Here is a 21,896-nt window from a genome sequence, read left to right as displayed (position 1 = left end):
TTGGAAAGCCCTTACCGTATGCTGGAGTAAGGAAAGCAATACAAGCAATTTCATGTAGAACCCTTCATCATCCTTTTGGTCTTGAATAAATGATTGTTCTGATACTTCTAATATTGGAGATCCAATTTCTGATCTTGACCATTCTGGCATTTTCTTCAAATTACAATCAATATCAAAATAATAGTAGCACCTGGCTTTCTATAAACAGACACATCTGTGCTGATCTTTTCCAGCAAATTTTAAAAGCACGGCTTTTAGTTTAACTGCCCTTCCCAAGTCATCCTTACAGTGCTTCAGAACAATTCATGCAAGTCTAGAGTGATCTTACCTAGTAGAATCTTAAATAAGATTCATCCAAATTGAGGGAATCAACAATACATCTGAGATTTCTTCAAATGCTGAAGTGAGTAATCAGGGAATTCACTTGAATGCTCTCATAATGACAGAAACATCTTTGAACCAGAATATGCACTGCAGTTTTTCATTGGGAAGTTTTCATGTGCTCTCTTGTTATTGTCTTTATTTTTAAGGACTGTTAGAATGGATTATTAGAGTTTATGTCAGATGAGGGAAAAGACTGCTAGTAAATTAACTCAAAATACAATTTAATCCAGACAAATGAAAACTTTAAGATCATATTTTAGTTGTTTTCTTTCCAATCAAAGAAAAATGAACCTTTAAAAGCAAATCTTATTCCACCAGTCCTCAATTAACAATTTATTTAAGTTGGTGCTTAAGAGGGCAGTCCTCACAAGAAGCAGCGGTGATTCAAGTTTTCAGATATTCAAGATGCTGTCCTGAGTAGATGCATCTATCTGAAAATCACACAGTTTGAGGGGGAAAGGATACCAAAATCAATGTTCTCATTAAAAAAGAAGCCTCAAAAGATGTGTCAATATCTAATTTTCTGAGAGAATGGTAGAGCTACTAGGATTTAAAATTGTTACTTGAGTTCAGTGTCACGTTTAGGAAACTTGATTTTTGTTTGAATGAGGAGTCATCCCTTTCAGGTGTAATAAAGACTCCTTGCCATAGTCGAGTAAATTAAGAAGTACCCACTCTTCTTAACCATCAGGCTACTCAGGTTATATATATAACATGCGTCTGAGGTCTAAGTGTTAAACAGCTTCCAAGACAAAGTCTAAAATTTTGGGCTTTAGAACTATCAAGACAGCTAATGTATAAGTTTATAAAGAATTTGTAATTTATACATTATTGACTTGTCATACTGGAAGCTATCAGTGTATGAGGAGAAAGCTGCTTCATCTTAATATGATGGATTGCCTTCAGCTGAGTGAGCAGAAGGATGGGCTGAGATTTTCTGAATAGGCTATGCATAAATGTGCTCATAGTGGCTTTAATATACATTTTACATCCAATTCAGCAGGAACACAATTAGACCACAGTCCCATTGCATTTGAGCAAGTGTTACCATTTTCAATCCCTTTCTGCTTTACTGGGGCCAATAAGTGTTTCAAAAATAAAAACTCTAGTTATAAGTTCGCAAGCCACAAGGAAACACTTATGCTGCCTGCCCATTTTCTTATGTCAAGATGTTGCTTGAGAAACACTTCAAGAAAAATAAACTCACTAAATTAATAAGTAAATATTGCATGCATCCTGTTTGACGCTTTCTTGAGATAAAATGTGTCTTAATATTTTTTCCAGACATTCGGGACAGTGGGGGACCTAAGCCTGTGATGGTGTATATTCATGGAGGGTCCTACATGGAAGGCACTGGAAATTTATATGATGGCAGTGTTCTAGCAAGTTATGGGAATGTGATAGTCATCACGGTCAACTATCGCCTTGGGGTACTTGGTAAGAAGCTTTCAGATTTCCATTTATCCCTGAGATGATTAATGTGATTTGTGTTATACATGAGAGTGTACACTTCAAAAAAGAAGATCATTGATACTGTTTTCCTGGGTTTACAAATTTGTCAAAAAGAAGAAAAAATGATCTTTTACTCTGAGGATGAGGTAAATGGCATTGCGAGTATTATTTGTGTTCTTTGGTTTGCATTTACTGTTATCAAGATGGTGTTTCTGTTGCTGAGTTATTCGGATGAGCTCTTGTTTTCTGTGAATAGTGGCAATGCTTTACTTCACAGATAGGTGAGTTACTTTTATATATATATATGAAGTTAAATCCCAGACAATAGAGTTTTCTGTTGGAAGTGATTAAGTTTTGATTAACAATTTTTTTTCGTGCTTTGAAAAGAACTAAGAACTTTATAAAAATATTATTTAGTAAGAGTTACACTTTATACCTATTTGTTTTGAGCTCCACTGTGGTTTTAAAATGAGCTGTGGTTAGAATTCAAATATCTCCAATACTTCTTTTCCAAACCAAATTGTTGAGTTACTTCTGAATGAGCAGGATATGCTGATGCTACTGGTAGACTTGCTTGGTATGTCTCTGGTTGGCTGTATATATAAAAAACATACGTTGCTCTCTGCTCACCGAACTCACAGATATGATAAGAGTCTGATGGGACTTGTGACAGTGATTGTTTGTTTTGTTCTGCGTGTTCTGCTGCAGTGTTACTTGCTAAGGCTTCTGCAGGTAGGATTTCAATTCTTGGATATTTTGAAAGTCAGAACAGTAATTTTGGAGTACTTGCATAAGTATATGGGTGTTCCCTGTAACATCTGAAGTAGCTCGATAAGATGGGTGTCATTCACAGCAGCAAGTTGGTTCAGAAAATCAGTGAACTCGATTTTCAGTTTGTAGGCAACAGAAACATCTGCTACGCTGTTTTTCTTTTGTATGGCCATTTTATTTCATCAATACTTACTTTCTGTTTTGAAATCAATTAGCATAATAATTGGATTTATTTATTTATTCCTGTTTTATCATCTCTGTAATTTATCTCCAGTGCTGCCATTTGTATTAAAATTTGCTACCTGAAAACAGTTTATTTTTTACTTGGAATGGATTTTGACTTAGACTTTGAAGACTTAATCTATGATAGTTGCCTCAAAGGATGGAATATATTCCAGAACAATCAGAAAGATGGCTGTTTATTTCTGGACTTATCTCCTTAGCATATTGTTGGAGGTTTCATCTGTGATGTCCTTCTGTAAGGAAGAAAATACTGTGTTTTTTTTTTTTTTTTGCATGTTTGTCTCCCTTCTCCTGTCTCCCAGTTTACTTTGAGTCCTTGGGCATGTATTAGTGCTGTGGCTATTAATCTGTAGTCTATACACAAAGAAGTGTGTTGTCCTTCATATTTCAAAGATTTATCAGTATTAAGTACCAGAAGGGTACTCTGTTGACTAATATAGCAGCCATCATCTGAAGGTATTGTTTATTTTTATAAATTATGTAGTCTGGTTCCTAAATTTACTTGTAGTTACAGTGTTTGAAAGTGATTGTTGCTTGAGAGTTGAAAATTTATTCACTAATGGTAATGGCTTTTTCTCTCGGGATTTTAAGACTGATCTCCAGGGTAACCCACTGCTAACATCTTACTGAGACTGGGAGGTTTCCATTTGTGTTTGTGCTTTTGTGCTTCTTTGAACTTTATGCTCCTTACAGAGCTTTCAGGGAGTGGACTGTTAATTTTCTTCTAAGTGGGACCTATTGCAGTAAAACCTCTAAAATTCACAGTAGAATCTGGTGATTGACACGAATACTTAAAATTACTTTCAAACCAACTGAAACAATCTTTTATCAAGTTTGCAGTGCTTTCTTAGTAAAATAAATGTATTTTTAATCTATATGTGAAAGTCAGTCAGATCTTTGGTTTCTGCTACAATGCCTATCTACCCCGTAGATGATTACACATCTCTAAATAAGCAGTGTAGAAATATGCTAGCAATCAAAAAACAAAATGTGCACAGTTTGCATTTTTTTCCCACAGCTTTCTTTATATTTCCTAGTGTGTAGACAATTGTGTAAGATAGCCTCAGAATTGGACTCTTTCGTAATCATACAAGATAATCAGCTTTGTCTGTTTCCAAACTTGTACTCATTGGTATACAGAAATGCTTGTCCATAATGGTACAGACAAACATTACTCTTTGCAGTAGCATTAAAAAAGACACGCTTTTACTAATACATAACTGACAAATTCTCAGCTACCCTTACCTAACTCACATCCCATAAGGTTTAGCTTCTCGGTCCATTGTTTGTGGGAGGACTAAATGTCACTTCATTGCTGTGTAAAATGCCTGGCTGCACGTAGAAAAGTAATATAAGGATTCTTTCTTTGAAAGGTAACATAAGGATTCTTTCTCCACAGGAGAAGATTTATGGACTATCTTCTCATTTCTCACATTCTTGTGTCAGTCTTTGTGGATGAATATCTTAATGTAGATGATCCATGTGAGTCTTAGGAATTCTGTCATTGTTTAACTAGGATTCTCCCTGTGACATTTCTTAACAAGAAATCCAGTTAAAGAAATGTCTAGAGTTTTTGTCCAAACTGGTAGTAATGGGAAAGGAGGATATGCTGTCATTGGATTCTTTTCATTATCGTTATTAAGTTCATAGCAGAAAGCTCTTGGTACAGTTTTCAGTATTTTCTTTTTATTCTGAGTGGAAATGATCTTTGTCCTATAGATTAATCTGCTTGAGGCACTACAGTTTACAGAGATGTGAGATTTGCTTCTTACTAAAATTTTAGAATGCTTAGAGGTGGAATCTCTTTGGTAAAGACAATAAAAATTGAAGTGTGGAGCAAGTGCATTTAAAAACCAAACAAAAACCCTGAGAGTTCTCTGACCCAATTTTGTCTTTGTCTGAAGCAAGTCTGAGAATGAAAGTCTGTTAGAATCTTTCCTTAGATATTGATGAGATGGAGAAGAGAATTGTTTGCCCTGGAAACCTGGGGACTACTGAATAAGAAACCATTGGAAACAGACTATTTATATCTTCTTTGCAATCTTTTTAAATGCAAGTCTTGTACAAGCAATCTTTTCTAGTGAGTAGTCTGATGTCCTCGAAGGATAGCACACAAGTAGGTGCAGACAAATCTTTATAGTTTATAGCTTATTTTTATGAAAAGACAGATTTGAAGATAAATTTGGGTTTTGAACTCAACTAAATTAAGTTTTCAAATGTTTATCTAAAATATCTCCAACTGGTAAAAAGGCAGGAGCTTTTAATTTAAATTTCATAAAAGAAATGTAAAGGGATTATAAAAGGAGTTTATTTAACATCCAGACAAAGATCATGATAGATGGATTTAATACCCCCAGTACTGTTTTCTATGTTCTTTCTTTTGAAAAGGAGAAGTCAGTATTGGCTTCTTCCCCCTTAGTTTAAGTTCCCAAGAGGAAAGCAAAAGTTGTCAGCTGATTTATGCCAACTGAACACACATTTATTCATTTTATTAATTTCTGTTTCTTGCTTCTGATTGTCTTTTGGACCCTGGAATTTAGCAGAACTGAAAGAAAAACATTCTTAAAACAGCTCACGATTAAACTGAATTGAGTGATGGAAGAATAGTTCAGAGGAATCTCTAAGTAAACCACTGCTTTAAATTTCCCACTTTTTCCTCTTCATGAGGCAAAGGTTTTTCCCACCTCTTTTTGTTGTTTTTTTTTTTTGGCGATTTTTTACTTTTAATGATAGTTTGTAATCATTTGCATTATTACTGCAGCACTGTTTGAAAGGCCTGGTATCCTTATAAATATTAAATCCTGATATTGCCAATGGTTGAACTTAAATCAGCAAGACTCATAAGTACAGTACTTCCCGATATGGAAAAGCCTGGTTTGCCCACAGTTTGAAGCAATACAACAAGAAAATTGTTGCTTATGCACCGCGCTTTTGACAGGAGTTATTCTTAGAGTCCTATTGTGTTCTTCAGCCTAAACCTCAATTTTTCAATAGTTTGTTGTGTCAGATGGCTACAGTGGGCTGAACCAGTCGTGTGAAATAAAATACTGAAGCAAAGGAAAGCAAAGCAAACATACTGCAGCGAAAGTTGTTTCCTACTTTTGTTAGCAACTGCAAGAGCTTTTTGGACAATCAAGTGACGGAGGATGAGTCTTATTATGCTTTAACATTATTTGTTGCTGTGTGGTAGAAGACGTGTTTGGAAAATATGTTAGGCTTGAAAATATATTTTGCTCCTCACATAACACAGCCAACCAGCAATAGGTTACAGGCAAAAGAGTGGCATGAAATATAGACTCAGCCCTGTGTTGGGCAATTTGTTCCAGGCCCTGCATTTCTGCCATTACCCATGGGTTGAAGAACTACCTATTTGGCCATTTGCAGGATCAAACACAGGGATGAGCACACACAGCAATAATAATAATAATAAATCAAAACAATTCTGAAGTACCTGGCCATTTATCAAGGAAGTTGGAGTAGCTGACCTTTACATGTCCCTTGCAACTCAAACAAGTCCATGATTTCAGGAGTCGAGTTCCATTGGGATTGACTGGAAGACATTGTCTTCTTTTCATTTTCTTTCCTAAGCAGAATAGAAAACTAAATTATTTGAGTGCTTTCAAATTAGATCTGATTTATTCTGTGTTAATCTGATTCATTGAAATGTTTGATTCCTTTATTTTTGGTAATCATTTACTGAGTATTTTTTCATCAGAAAATGTTTTTTTTTTTGTTTTTGTTTTTTCTTGCCTTGCCTTTTCTATCGTGGCAATGCTACTGTAAATATTAAACCGAGGGTATCTTTCAAATATGTTTTCAGTACACTCAATAGATGCTTTCAAAAATATCTATTAACTTTAGACATAACCCTTTCAAAAATTGCTTCATGGCAAATGAGAAAAGCTTTATTCATCTTCATAAAGGTAATGTGATGAATTAGCACCCTGCATCACTTAGGCATTTTTGCCTGTATAATAGATGGCCTGTTCTGCAACTTGGGGAGCTGTCTTGCCTCTCAAAAATAAGCCTCTCCACCTATCCACATCATAGTAACCATTCAGTTTATGCAACAGTGGAATAAGAAGGCTTGTGTTAGTTAGATGTAAGAGTAAGAAAGAAAGAAAAAAGCTGAGATTATTTGTCCACATTGCTTAGACTATGAAATTTTCTTTTACAGTTCATGATTTAATATCCAGTCAAAATGGGAAAATGTTTGATCATTAGTGACTGTGACAAGCACATCCATTACCTTTTTATGAAACCTTAAAGATACTATCAGGAGATGGCATTTCCTTCCAGCTTTGCTTTACCACAAAGAGGTCTCTGATGAGCCTTTTTCTATTCTCTCTTTACTAATATATTTGAGTAGAAATGATAGATGAACAGAAAATTATATATTATTGCCTAATTAAAAGTACATTACATTGAAAGTAAAGATGGAAAATTAATAGCAAAGCACATCAAAATGTGCAGTTGAAAATCATTCATATAAGTTTTCTGAATTGAACATACAGAGAATGTGATACAGAAATACTTTGGGAGACCCTTGACAGCTTCGTAACAAGTTTCTATTAGATATATATATGTTGAGTCATTCATAAATGAAATTTTATCAACTTGAGGTTATGCAGAAGAAAACTTGTCCTGAAGGTCTTATCTGACCCCACCTTATCCTCGAGTACCACTGTTTCTTTGTATGAAGCACTCCAAATGAATTTAATACTGGATAAATAGAACAAGCTAAGATTAAAAGCATGCTGCAGCTTTCTGTTCCCTCTGGTGACATACTTCACATGGTCTGATTTACACATAGCATTCTAAAAACGTATTAGACAATTCTTATTTAATATACTAGGTAACCTCAGGTCAACAGATTGCAGGAGGCCCTAGCACAACTCATCTAGATTTACAGTGTCCTAATTTCATAGATCTGTTAATAGAATTAGCATTTGGATCTCAAACCAGCTCTAATTAATGACATTTTAGTGGGTTTTTTGTGAGCTAGTACCAGCCAAAGGGAGTCATGTATGCAGTGAAGCAGAGAAAGGAAGATTGCCACACTCAAATCTGTACCATCAAAATGACAAAATGAACTTGAAGTAAACAATAGGTTATTGACTAGATACGTTTAAAGGGTCAACTGCAGTGCACAGCATGTAAGATATTTATGAAATGGGAACCCTGAATATATAGTGCACTTTAAAAATGAACCATTTCTTTTCTATTTGTGCTTTTTCTAGCACAACAAATTGACATTATCCATCTGCTTAGATAGATGGATATATACTCACTTCTTTATTTTTCGGGGCTCAAAGACATTATTTTCTTTGCCGTTGGATAAGCTTCTGTCTTGGTACAGGTACCCTTTAACTAACAGGTTTGTTCTAGTGCTCGTCATTAGGCTTCTTTTCTTGGTAAACAAAAAATAACAAGTATCAAACTTAAAATCTATTTGTTTTGGTATAAGAACAGTTTGTGTCATTGCTGTAAAGAGAAATTGCTTTTTGGTAAGATAAGTTCCCTTTATCAATAATTCATATAATAAAAATATTTCAGTTTTGCCAGATGAATCTTTGAACTCATAATAAACTTCAACTTGATAAAATTTGTGAAATAGAAAAGACTGAAGACAAGTTATGGAAATCTTACTGCCACAGGAAAAAAATAATTGAATTCTTTAACCCTATTATCCTACGTAAAATTTTTAATTCTTACCATCTAGCTACGTGTAATTAACTGCATTTCTAAGTAATATTTGACCAAATTACTTTTACACTGTCATTGATCCCTGCGCATTAGCTCTTATCCACAATATTACAAATGTTTCTTGTATTCAAAATGTGTTATCCTCTGTACAACACTCTAAGCCTTTGGCTGTCTTGTGATGAGAGCCCTGTTAGAGCATCAGATTTGGCCCTGTCCCTATAAGCAAATCAAATTTTCCAGTATGCCACTCTTCCCAGGAAAGGATCTGTAATCCAGAAGCGGGAATAAATTAAGACTTCTATGCAATCTGATCTCACTGCAGAGCTTTCCATCACTGAAATAATCTTTTGATTTTCAACTAAGGCAGAAAGATCAAGAAGTTATTAAGATCATAATTACGTAACATTAGGAAATATGCTACAGCTTAGCATCTAGATTATATCTCTTCCCAGATATAGTACAGTTGGCATAGATAGCATAGTTTTTGAATCCTCAATTCATTGTATTTTATTATGTATGTTGAAATAGTCATGTCTTTTCTGATGTTTAAATGAAGCAGTTCTGTATACTTCTGACCTTGGAAGCAATGGACATGACAAGGGTCTTGACTGGAAATGTTGTTCACATGTTTCAACCTATTAAAACACTTAATAATGCTCACATTTTATGTTTTCTTCATGTGTGATGTAGCTTACATATGGAGGTGCAAGCTCAAATACTGATTTGCTGCTTGTTTCCTGTTGAATTTGCTGCTTCTTTACCTCATGATTCTTTTTGAATCAACTGAGCAAGCTCTGCACTTTAAGGTTGTCACAGAACTTTATAATGGCTCTATATTGTAATGTGGACAGTAGATTTAGAAGGTCCAAAACTCTTGGCAGCCGTGCAGGTCTTTATTTTTTTCTTCAATCTAGTGGGATCTGTGTGCAAATAATTACCTCTGCTAACAGAGAAAAATGTACATTAAAATATAGCAATTTGCATTACTTTTCAACTGAAATATATAGAAGACTGCATTTTTGGGCTTGCTGTTTTCTCACACCTCCTGATATACTAGAAAGTACTTATTATTTTGTGAAAATTGAGTTTGAATATGTGTGTTTCGTGGCAAACCTCTAGATGAAGTCCTACAGAAGACTGGGTAAATGATGTTTATTGGTAAATATCCCTTTTTATACAAAGTGGAATAATTACCTTCAACCAAACATAAACAATAGATATTGATGTCTTTGTAGAAATATTTTCACTATCTCTTGTGTTGTACATTTTGCAAACTAAACAGTTTGGAAAAAAAGTAAGGTGATGTATCTATTCTAAGCGTTTGAAATATCTGCTGCATGTTTCAGGGGGGTCTATCATTGCTCAAAGATGAGAGGTAAGACAGAAATTATACTTGGGCTTTTTCATTACCCTACAGTAATATTTCACATTTTATGTGCCGAGATTTTAATGTAATAGAACAAAAATGGTGAGCAGTCTTTATCTGAGATATTCACTGCCTGTTCAAGAATTCCACTGATTTTAAAAATGTTTTCTTACTGGACATTTCTGCCAGCTGCTGATTGTTTGATTTCATGAAATCTCTCATGTTCATCACTATTTGCTCACCTTCTCAGCACTTTTCATCAGGATTCTTGTTGAGTGATTTTACGTTGCCGCAGGTATGCTGTAAATTTTTTTTAGGCTGTTTTGTTTTTCATTAATTGATAATGAGGTATTCAGTGCAAAACAGAAATAGAGGAGGCATAGTACCATTTAGATCCAAAGCTTAAAAAAGAAAAGGCAAGCATCTCCCTAACTTGTTTTCGTTACTTAGGTTCTAATGGTTTGTGGAGTTGGCGAACATTAATTAGTATCTTCTCACTGATTTCAACAAGAAGCATATGGGTAAATTAAATTCTTCCCCTAAAAGTTTGTTTGCATCTCTACTTACTGGTATAATGTATTGCACATCAGTTGATTTGCTTCTGTGGCTGTAATTTCCCTTTCAACTTCAGGAAAGTACTCCTGCTCAACTGGAAATGGTTTTGCGTTTCATCTGCAAGGCTTTATTAAAGCACTGAGACACAATAGGGTGTGCTTTACAGAGCCATTAATGTATGCCCCATGTGTGTTGTGAGGCACGAGGCCAAAGGCCATGCGCTTTCAGCTACCCATGAACCATATTAATGACCCTGTAAAATACACTCCTGAGTGTCCTAATGCTATTATAATTACTCACTTTATTATTACATGCCTCTTCAAAAAAATTCTCTAAATATTTTCCTTTCCCTTTTATACAGCCCTTAACTAGGAAGGCTAATTTATGGGAGACTGAAAGGGAAATGTTCACAATAAAAAGAATATTAACATTCTTTTCACCATTTCTTTCCAGTAATTTAAAACTTTGTCTGTTAACGCTTCATAGACCTGTACATCCTGAGTGTTCCAAGCTTACAAACTATTTAATCTCCGATTTTTTCCTGTTGTCCTATTGAATAGCTGTTTGGATGCACATTGCTAGATTTTGTTTATCAACTTCTTAAATTTATAATTAAAAAGAAAATAAAAAAGGGAAAAGGGCTCACTATTTCCCATTTTTTTCTTCTTGATAGAAAAGGAAAGAAAAATAATTTACTTGCCTTCACATTGGTAATGTGGCTCTTTTCTGATATGAGTTTTCTCCAGCTGAAAACGTTTTATGTTTTACTGATAGACAGCAAGGTTCTACCTGCATTTTCCAGCAATAGTAGAATTCAGCATCTGATTTAATGACTTCTGTCTTTGCAGTTGTCTCTAAGCTGAATGTTATGGGAGTAACAATCAGAACGTGATGTTTAAGACTTTTTTTTTTAAAATAGCTTTAAAACACCCTTTGTGTGCCTCCGGTGGCGCAGCGGTAGAATTCCCGTTTGCAACACCAGGGGGCCCGGGTTCGAATCCCTCCCTGTGGAGCAGGGGGTAGAAGTGCCGCTCTGCTACACAGAGGGCTCGAATCCCGGGAGTTGGACTCGATGATCTCTAAGGTCCCTTCCAACTCGCACAATACTATGATACTATGATGATGATAATGTGTACATCCCTTCCCTCCCCCCCTCCCCTGGAGCTCCAAGGAAAGGTTGGGTCACATTCATTGTTTTCTTTTTTCATTCCTGTTGCTGCAGTCACCTTTGTGGTTTGACCATTGCATTAGCAGGATATCAGTCCTCCTCTGCTCTTGTGTGGTTCGTTTCTAACATTCAAAAGGAAAAAAAAAAAAAAAAATGGAAAGCTGGGACTAAGTAGGTTTATTTCCCATTAATGATTGAAAACTAGCATTTGGATGATTGAAGTAGATAAATGAAGTTCCTTTCCCCGTCTACACAGAGGAGAGCTTTTGTCATGAGATGTGTGCTTTTCATTTACACAAGTGCTTAGTTAGTCTTTTGCTGCTAAAACTTTTGAGTCCTTTAAAAGGTTTTTCATCACATTCTGTGTGGTTCCTCAACATATCCTCCCTGGAGATCTGCACGAGTTAGGTAAAGATAATCAATCTCACTCTGAAAGAAACAAAATTACTTGTGACGATCAATGTCCACTAATAGTTAGCTGTTGTTAAAGTCATCCTGCAAAGTTGCAGAACCCAGCAAAAATTTATCCAGAATTTGGTTCTGAACTTCCCATTGCCAAGTAAGTGATATGCATGGCACCAGAAGAAATGGAGTGTATTGAAAGGCTTTGGTTTTTGCTATCTTCAATTTGAGTTTGTGTAGAATGAGAAAGATTTTTTTGAAATACAGGCATTTTTGCAGGAAATTAAAATGGTTGGCACTGCTGAGCACTATCTCTGGGAAAAAAAAAAAAAAAAAAAATCTCTTGAACAAGGTATTTTCCTGAGCTGAACTAACTAAGAGTATTCACAAAAGGCACCTCTGTATGCAGACAGACATCTGTTTGTACTTATGAACCAAGCCTGGCAGTTGAACTCAAAGTAAAATCTGTAAACACTAGGCCCCTACCAGTACCTGGGTGCTGTGTTGGATGGGATGATTGTATTGCTCACACAGATGTCTAATAGCATGGGACATACCCTAAGGTATCACATCTGGTATCCAGCTGTTGCTGGAAGGGCATAGATCTTTATTTGTGAAACAGTATGCCCTCTGAGGCTGCCTTGCAAACATCTCTCAACCAATCTGTATAAATGCTTTTAGCCTGGAGAAGAGGAGGCTCAGGGGAGACCTCATTACACTTTACAACTTCCTGAAGGGAGGTTGTGATGAGGAGGGGTTTGGCCTCTTCTCCCAGGCAACAAACAGGAACCGAGGAAATGCCCGCAAATTGTACCAGAAGAGGTTTAGAATAGACATAAGAAAGGAGTTTTTCTCTCAGAGAGTGGTCAGGCACTGGAATGGCTGCCCAGGGAAGTGGTGGAGTCACCATACCTGGCAGTGTTCAAGAAGAGTGTAGATGGGGAGCTATGAGATATGGTTTAGTGGCTTATGGTAGCAGCGGTAATGGGAGGAAGGTTGGACTAGATGGCCTTGTAGGTTCTTTCCAACCTTGTGAGTCTATGATTCTATGAAATGGCTGTCAGGAGGCAGTAAAGATGGAGATGACTCATCTCAGTGGTATCTAACTTAAGGACAAGCAGCACACATACAGGAAATCCTAAGATGGAAAACCTTTTTTATTCTGGAGGTGATCAAACACTGGAGAAGGTTTCTCAGACAGGTTGTGGAGGGCTTTTTCAATTGGAATTGGTGTTTTCTGGAAGGGGGCTCTTGATATTGAGTTCTAAAGACTGAAATATATCAGTGAGTGGAAGATTATTTTATTCTCTCCATTTCATTTTTGCTTATTCTCTTAGGAAGGATTCCAGTATGAATTGTACCTACTCATAAACATAGGTTCATTGTAGTTTCATACCAGTTACTTAGGTTCCGCCTGCCAACCACAGACCCATGTGGCATCTTTTTTCCCTTTGTTTCTGTCATGCCAGGAGGTTTCTTCTGTGTTCTCACTCATCTCTCATTTCTCTTCCACAAAATTTCCCAATTCCCAACCACCTATTTTTTTTTTACATCTCTTGACACATTGAAAAAGCATATGTTGATGAAGACCAGTTTCTTCACTGAAAACTGCCTATGCTATTGGTGAACACATCACTTAGGGTACATTAGCAAAATCCTAAAACCTTACTTTTTGGAATCTGATCATACTTTAAAAGCAGCAAAAAGTAAAAAAATAATAAATTGCCAATTACAGCTAATAGCATTCTGCAGTTGACATGTATAAAGCAGATTGAAGGTGCTTTTAATAGCAGCTTCTCAGTAAATGCAAGTGCTGAAATGCTTTGGAATGAAGCAGTTGCAAAAAGCAGGTTTGATGTCCTGTGCTTAACAAATTGCAGAATGCAGTAGGCTGTTTTAAAGACATCTTAGGGGATTCCTCTATAAGAATACAACTGATGAATGGATCTGTTTTCCTTTCCCTTGAGAGTTTTTACATATATCTGATAATTCTTGTGTCACTTTCTTTAAAAAAACTAAAATAATGCTAGCTAAAAAAGAATACAACAATGAGAAGGCAAGGTTAGAGATAAACCTCATTACTTATCAAACTTATCACGGATTCTTTAACGTAAACATCGCATAGGTAAATCAAGTTCTCTTTTTCTCTTTAAAACGACAACAAAAAAATTGTACATATTAAGTCACTATTCAGAAGGAAATTAATTGTAATGATAGTGATTGAAGAATTTCAAGAAAGGCAAAGGACTTGTTAATATTAGGTCAATAAGTAAAGATCACTCACTGAAACAAGGTTTCTGAACTTTTTTTTTTTACTCTTCTGTTTTTCAGTGCTGCGTGAAGCACATGAAGTGCAGATGAAAGGTTAAGAGAGTAATAAACAAAAGCTTGAATTTGATTTTGATGTGCAAGCTGCACTTTGATCTTCAGACTGCAAAACACTGCTAGTGGGTCAGCACTAACACTCAGCACAACAAACAATCAGTTGTTTGGTGCGGTATAAAATTCACAACTCTTTTCTTTTATTCCATGAAAAAAAACCATAGCTGTGGCAAAGATACCCGTACCCAAGGGAGGAAGTGAGAATGGAAGCGTTTTATCATTTTGTGTAACTTAAAACAACTTTAAACATGCATTTATTAAATATTTTCAGCAAAACACTGCAATCATTAACTCATAAGACTATAGAGGGGATTACATTAAGTGCTGAGTAATTATGATCTTGAAAACACCATATTAATACACAATACTACTTAAAACCTGGAAACAAATTGTAGGTTATGTGGTAACTAAAATAGATCAGTCCTTATATTTCCGTCAGATGAAATTGTGATGTAATTTTTGACTGCATTCGTGACATCTGACAATCGGATTCTTAGAAAATACTGTGTTGTTCATCAGGAAAGCACTAGATTGTAATTACTGGTGTGGGATTAACCATGAAATGGTATTCAATCAAGAACAACAACAACAACAAAAAAAAAAAGCCCCAAAACCTACTCAGAAGATTCCTTAGGCAAAACTTAGTAAATTAAGTCAGAATATTTGTTTATTTGTTTATATTAATTTAAATGTTGTTTTGCTGCTGTCATGGTGGGGCCCACCTGATGTTTATCTCATTTCAGTCTATTAGAGAATCTTTATTCTGTAGTTTTTCTCTCATGTTTGCCACAGGTGAAGATTTGGCTCACAGGAAAGAAACTGCACATTGTAAGTGTGAGCCTCCATGTAGTATCACAACATTGGTGCAAGCCAGTTTGGCCTCGTGCATGGAGAAACCCATTTTTTGGTGTCCTTTACAGTTGTTTCTCAGCAGAAGAGACAATTCTGGAAATACCCAGATTGTTAAAACTATTTCTAAGTTACAGTAATGCCCCTGTGTATTATGTAACCATCTGTTAATTATACCTAACCAATTCATTAATGGATTTCTCATTTGGTTCATTAGAGAAAGGTAGATGACGCTTCTGAGATTTCCCATACTATGTATAGCTGTGTAATGGGGAAATGTTTGGTTTCTGGGGTGCAGCAAACAGATTAATATAATGTATCTCCTTCTGTGTTTTGCATTTGTTTTGTTTCTCAGCCAGTGAACATTGGCTTTGCTGCCTGCCTGTACACAGCTGAGAGCAAACCATGAGGGGAAAGATTATTGCTTGCTTCTTTCTTGTTCTACACCAAATAGCAGGTAGCAATGGCATTTCCTTTCCCTTGATCCTCCAGCTTATACCAGGCACTTTACACTAGTGAGTGCATAATACTTAAAGCTATTGCAGCACGGTGCACCCTTAGAGATTCTATTCCAGGATTTCACGTCAAGGAGCTTGAGTGCTGTGTTGAATTTTGTGACACATAGGGAAGTTAATAAAGTACCTGCGTAGATCTGAAAGCCAGAGTATGCTGTATCCATACGTTTGGAGTAGACATACAAGAGAAACCAGAAATTTGGCGTTGTAATCCATTTATTTTTCAGAAAGTTGTGTTTAATCTCTTGTCCTTCACATAAAAAGCTGAATTCCAAGTGAAACAAAGTCAACTATCATTGCTAGTCTTATTTTATTTTCTGCCAGAATAACACATCTCAATATTTACGAAGCAAATAATGATGATTTTTATTTTTTTTATTTTTTTAAAGAACTGCACTTATTCCTGTTATTTATGCAACTTATTCAGTCAGACGCTGTGCCGTATGCTTTTATGGGGCAAAGGTTCTTTGTTACTTCTTTGTGATAAATGTTTTCAGACCATGAATTTATATATAGTTTGCATTAGTAGAAAATGGAAAGAACGAATAAGTAATTGAAATAGTTTTTTTCCAGACAGGCCTGTTGCTGCGTGGCTCTCCGTATTATTTTCAGGAACTGCCTATGCCAATATTTCTATTTTTGTTTTAGAGAATAATTAAATTGTAATGCCTAAGGCCATCTGAAATTGTATCAGTAAAAAAGTTACCAAAGTGAAATGTGTCATTGCATGAGGGATGGCACAGAGGAAATAGAACAGTAATATCAGAATTATTCTTCTAATTAGCTTGGATTCATTGTTGTTTTCAGTAGTTGAGTTATATGGCTTCTAGAGCTTAGCAGGTAGAAAAACAGAGGGAGATGCATGTAACTGGCACAGGTACAGATAATGCCAAATGGCAAACATGATATGATATCTCTGTTCAGAGTTTAAAAGTATAGCGTTTCTTTCAGTAGCTCTTTTGCTTCCTCTAATCTCAAAGATTTTTTAGCTTTTTTTTGATTACTCATATATCTAAAAGGAAAGATTCTCCCACCCCCATCACCATTAACTCAGTAAATCTAGGTGTCATCTGCCTAACAGCATAATGAGCAGTAATAGCTCATAATGACCATAATGAGCACTAACAGCTGAACATGTCAAATATACTGGCAAAAAAGAATAGTTCCCTGTGGGACTCCAGCCTCCTCAAAGTGGAGTTACTAAGTGCTACTGTAGATAGCAGTGATCTACTGAACTGCAGTGTAAAAAAAAAACAAAAAAAAACAAAAACAAACAAACAAAAAAAAAACAAAACAAAACATGGAGAAACCCAACTTATACGTGACATTTTTTGACATTATATTCATTATAAAGTAATATTTCTCTGCAGATTTTTAAACAAACCAGATATTTGAGTTTTCAGTCAAACAAGAAGGGCAAGTTCCTCTTAGGGCAAAAGAATAGCACAAACGTAACTGTGGCCACGGGACAACATACTGATTTAGTGTCCAATAAAGGTTGAACAGATATCTTTGAGCACATTTCAGGCACTTAAGGAAGGATGCACCCTTAACATTCCTCTTTTACCCTATCCCGACAGCAAAGGCATGCCTTGAGAACAGCAATAGTGGGAAAGGTTGTGCGCCATTCCTATTGCAGCGCATGTGGCTACATACATCCTAGGCTAATTTATCTGATTCATCTTACACAGAAGTTTGTTATTTTGCAGTTCTTGCATTTCAGGTCTTTGGAAACATTCAGACATTTTGTAATAGTTTTAGCTTTATTTACTCATCCATCACAGCAAAAGTTTTTCTAGCTGGAAATTTACATATATCATGTGTCCCTTGGTACTGGATGTGTATTGGAGATTGGTAATCACAGCCTGAACCTCTGATTAATCAGCTGAGGCAAGTGTGGGGTCAGCTGTGGGAGCACAGGTGAGAATGATGTAGCTGTGCTCCCGGAAGGGGTGGAGCTCGACTCCATCCCCTCTAAGACCTCATTTAAGGGCTGACTTCCACTGAGGCAGCATCTTTTGGATATCTTTCTCCAGTGAGGACTGCCCCAGCTTCTTCAGCCAAGGCACCACCACTGGTGAGTTTTCCTTTGCTTCTGTACATTTGCTACCATCTGTATATTAACAACCAATACATGGATGATAATCCATGCAAGAAATAATACTGTTCAGTAATAAAATGGTCTTTTACACCTCTATAAAAATTCAGCTACTTTTTGATCCATTTCATTCTAATTTTTCTGTAGGTTTTACTCCTTGCAGTAGTTTCAAACAAATGTATATCTAGTTTGGATAAGGTAATGTTTTTCAAAAGTAAAGTCAGCCTTTTGTTTCGTATTTCAGAAAGGCTGTGCTTTCTCTCAGGTCACGTGGGAAAATTTGGGAAGCTGCAGTTTCCAAGGAGGACAATGGCATTTATTGCCCATACCTCTTTACAAACTAATTGACTGTTTATTTTGCCTGTATGTATGAACTTTGAGATTACAATGCAGTGTTTCATTTTCAGTCCTACAATGAACAGTCATCAAAACTGTAGGAAGAAATCAAATTAATTATCAAGTATTTCCTCAAGTAGATTTTGGGCTTTGAAGATGTTACAGAAGTAGTACGCTTGACTAAAATTGATTCAGTTCTCTTTAGCTCAAACCAACAGCTAAAATATCATGTACTTTTAAGTACGTGAATATTCTTCTCAGTAGGCGGCACACTTCGTTTCTCCTCAAGTAATTGCATTCACGTGGATATTGTTTGCCACATCAAGGCCTGAGAGTTTAGGAGTATCAACATCTATCAGACAAACAGGAGAATCTAAGGTAATAATAATAAAAAAATAATAATCTTGCTTTATTAATCAGTAAGAGCAGTGAACCCAAACATGTTGGTCCTCTAAAGACCAATGTCACTGAGTCCTGATGTAAGTACAGAGTTGTGCCGCCTACGTACACACTGTACATAACAATAGATTACATTGATTTTAGCAAACATGTTCTTTAAAACCTACTTTAGTGGAAAAACATTCAAGGAATACTAATCAGTAATAATTCTCTAATGGGAAAGATAGTGCTGGTTCCATAACAACATCTTGGTTCAAATGGTATATAAAAGCTGAAATCAGAAAGTGCACTAAATACTAAGAATTCTTTAATAACTGAATGTTCAATGTTATTCTTATCCTTAATCATCGGAAATTATTCTTAAACAAAGAAAAATCTATCCCACAGAAGGCAGCAACCAAAGACTCTGAGATGATTCAGAGGGTTGGTTTTTAGAATTGTATTTAATATTTTATCAAACCTACTGGTTTTTAAAAGACACGAGTCTTTCTAGAAGATAAATCAGGGATCAGTATGTGAAGGAATTATCTATAATTAGTGGAGATAAACGTTTGTTACGACATCTTTCTTCCCCCCCACCCTTTCTTCCTCTCTCTCTCGCCTCTTCTTTTTCTTTCTTTTCCTTACTTCACAGATAACCATCTGCTTAATAGCAGTTTTTCACACACTTTTGATTTTGACGAGGAAAGATTTTCTTTAATTAGTGTCTTATTTCTGTAACTTATGTGGACTAGGAAAGCATAAATCTGAAAAGTTTTTAAAAGGTTTAATAAAAATGGACAAAGTGAACTCCTTCTTGAAATTAAAGTCTTCTTTGTATCCATAAATGATTGCTTGAAATCTGTGGAAATTATTCTTAAGCCACAGAAATCTCCCCACACAGTAGTGAGCAAAGCCTCTACATTTCAGTTATTTACGTGTAATCACCAATGGGTGAGTGCCAACAGAAAATCAAAATCAGAACAACAACAAACACAAAAAACCTCAAGCTGAGCTAGCTGAATATTTTGATTTTTGAATAGAGTTCATAAGTCATTAATATCCACATCATGCTTCTCTTCATCTTCAGGTCATACTTAGACTTTATCAATTTGAAACATGTAATAGTATTGTTTTATTTTCTACCTATTGTTAAATCACACACAAATCCCCAAAGTACAAATCTCTGTAGAGACCTTCTCAGAGTCTGTCTGCATGTTAATAGTGGTTCCTTCTGTTTAAATGTATTATCACTTTAGACAGATAACTTTCCAGTACTTTTCTGTTTTCCTCTATCAGGTGTTTTCCCATATCAGGTGTTCCCCTAGGAATTTCAGGGCAAAACAGCCTTTCAGTTATTCTTACCCTTTTTTCTTACCCAAATGGCAACCTTCCAACTTGGTCATGATTTTGTTCAGGTTTTGAAAAGAAAGCAAAATAAAAGTATAAAATAAAGTCCTAAATGCAGTCAGCAATGAAAATGATGCTTTGTGGTCCAGGTGATACAAGAATCAAATGCAAACAAGAATGAGTCAGGCCCTAAAAAAACAGATCTGAGCAGCTGCTAATTAAGAAAGCAACGATGGTACACATTTGGTTACTGCTGTAATTATTATGTAGATAATTTCACATCTACTTATTTCTAGCTTTTAACATGCTTGCCTTGGCATTGGGTACATTGGGATGGTTAAAACAGCTAGAAAGATTGTATTGTGTGATCATTGGAATCCTAACAACTTTTGAAGGTACTTTGATACTTCTTTTTGACTTGCCATCCTATACTCAAGTGGAAAGAGATATCAGGATAATATCTATATATACATATATATTAATTATTCACCCTTTTGGGATGAAAAAAGAAGTTCTATTAATATCAGTTTGTGCTAATACTGTTCACTGTGAGACAGAAACTGAATTCATGTTTGCAAGCTGGTGTACATGTTGGGACCATTTGGGAAGCAGTGGTGTTGGTTTGGGGTCTTTTTCACATGTTGTTTTTGCTTTTCTCACTTTCCTTGACAGTGTAAAACAATGCAGGCAGAAGGGATAACTTTTCTTCTGACTCATAAAAACCTTAAGAAAAAAAATCTTCTTGTTTTTATGTTGGCAAAAAATATAACAAATGGCTATTTTTGTTTTCCTTGGGCTTTGTTTTTGTTTTGCTTTTCTATTTTACTTCAGGGAAAATTACTTGAAGACTTTATTTTTTTTTCCTACTCTATTTGCTCCTCTTTGATGTTAGTTTTTAGTAATTTATTTCAGAATGACATACAAAAAGCAATCGAAAGAATTTTAATGCAGCTGCTTAGTTATAAATAGAAAAAACAGAGAAAATATTTCTTTGTGTGTGTCGCTTTTAACATCTGGGGCAAGTGATGGTGTACTGCCTTTAAGTATGTGAACATGCTCTGGTCAGGTTTTTGTTATATGGGTATCTAGCAGGGACCTGAAAAACTCAGTTCAGTGCAGGAGGTGCTCCTGCCAGTTCCAGTTGCTGTAGCTTTCCAGCCCAGTTTATTGTTGCATCTCTCTGGCTTTTATAGAGACTAGGAATTCCTCGGATAGCTATTGAGTGAATTAATCAGGCTCCTACTTTCCATTGCAATTAAATAGAAATATGTTGCCCATTTTTGTTGCTGTTTCTTTCTTGAAAAACTCAGTTAATCTGCTGTAATAAGAGTGTTTGATTCTCTTGTTTGCTGTATTCCAATGGGAAGAGTAACTGATTCTGATGGTCTCTTCTGGCCTTCAAAAGACAAGTAGTTACAAGTACTTGCAGGCAACTGAATTATACCAAAAGTAAGCTGGCACAAATCTTTCACACCTCAACTACTCTCACATTCTCATCTTTTTTCCCAACATTTTTGTTCTTTATCTCTCCCATACAGACCTGTCAAGTTTCACAAACTGATCATAAGCCTCACTTTCTTGTTCTGTAGAACCATCTGATTGTTCATTCATCCATTCCTATCTCGTGGTCTGATACGTGTTCTCACTCTTCCCATTTTCACTGAAAGTTCTGTTTCTGTCTTGAAGGAAGCAGAAAACTTTTCTTATAGCAGGTCGAACTTCTTCAGGATGTTTCATAGCTCTTTATCCTTCTGATCTGATAGTTTTACTACACTCACTGTCTCAAATGCTCCGCTTGCTATGAATGGTCTACAGAAAAATGGATATTCATTCAGGAAACTTCACAGAAATTATGCTAAAAATTGCAAAGATATTATTCACTTATTTGAAGTATGTCAACATAATGGATTCGTAGGAGTTTATTCTCTATAAAATCACATT

The 21,896-nt window shown here is 35.7% G+C and overlaps 1 protein-coding gene across 11 annotated transcripts in view; it reads left to right on the top strand.

The window, feature by feature from the left end:
* The window catches only part of NLGN1 (neuroligin 1), a 390,421-nt gene that overhangs the window by 208,770 nt on the left and 159,755 nt on the right, over positions 1-21,896 (top strand). For all 11 annotated transcript variants that reach the window (XM_072343979.1, XM_072343975.1, XM_072343982.1 and 8 more), the window contains one exon: positions 1,669-1,821. In XM_072343979.1, the coding sequence (XP_072200080.1) occupies positions 1,669-1,821 (153 nt within the window). The remainder of the gene's footprint in view (positions 1-1,668; positions 1,822-21,896) is intronic.

The sequence above is a fragment of the Excalfactoria chinensis genome, chromosome 9 (assembly GCF_039878825.1).
Source record: "Excalfactoria chinensis isolate bCotChi1 chromosome 9, bCotChi1.hap2, whole genome shotgun sequence".
NCBI lineage: Eukaryota > Metazoa > Chordata > Aves > Galliformes > Phasianidae > Excalfactoria > Excalfactoria chinensis.
This window is presented reverse-complemented; position numbering and strand designations above follow the sequence as displayed.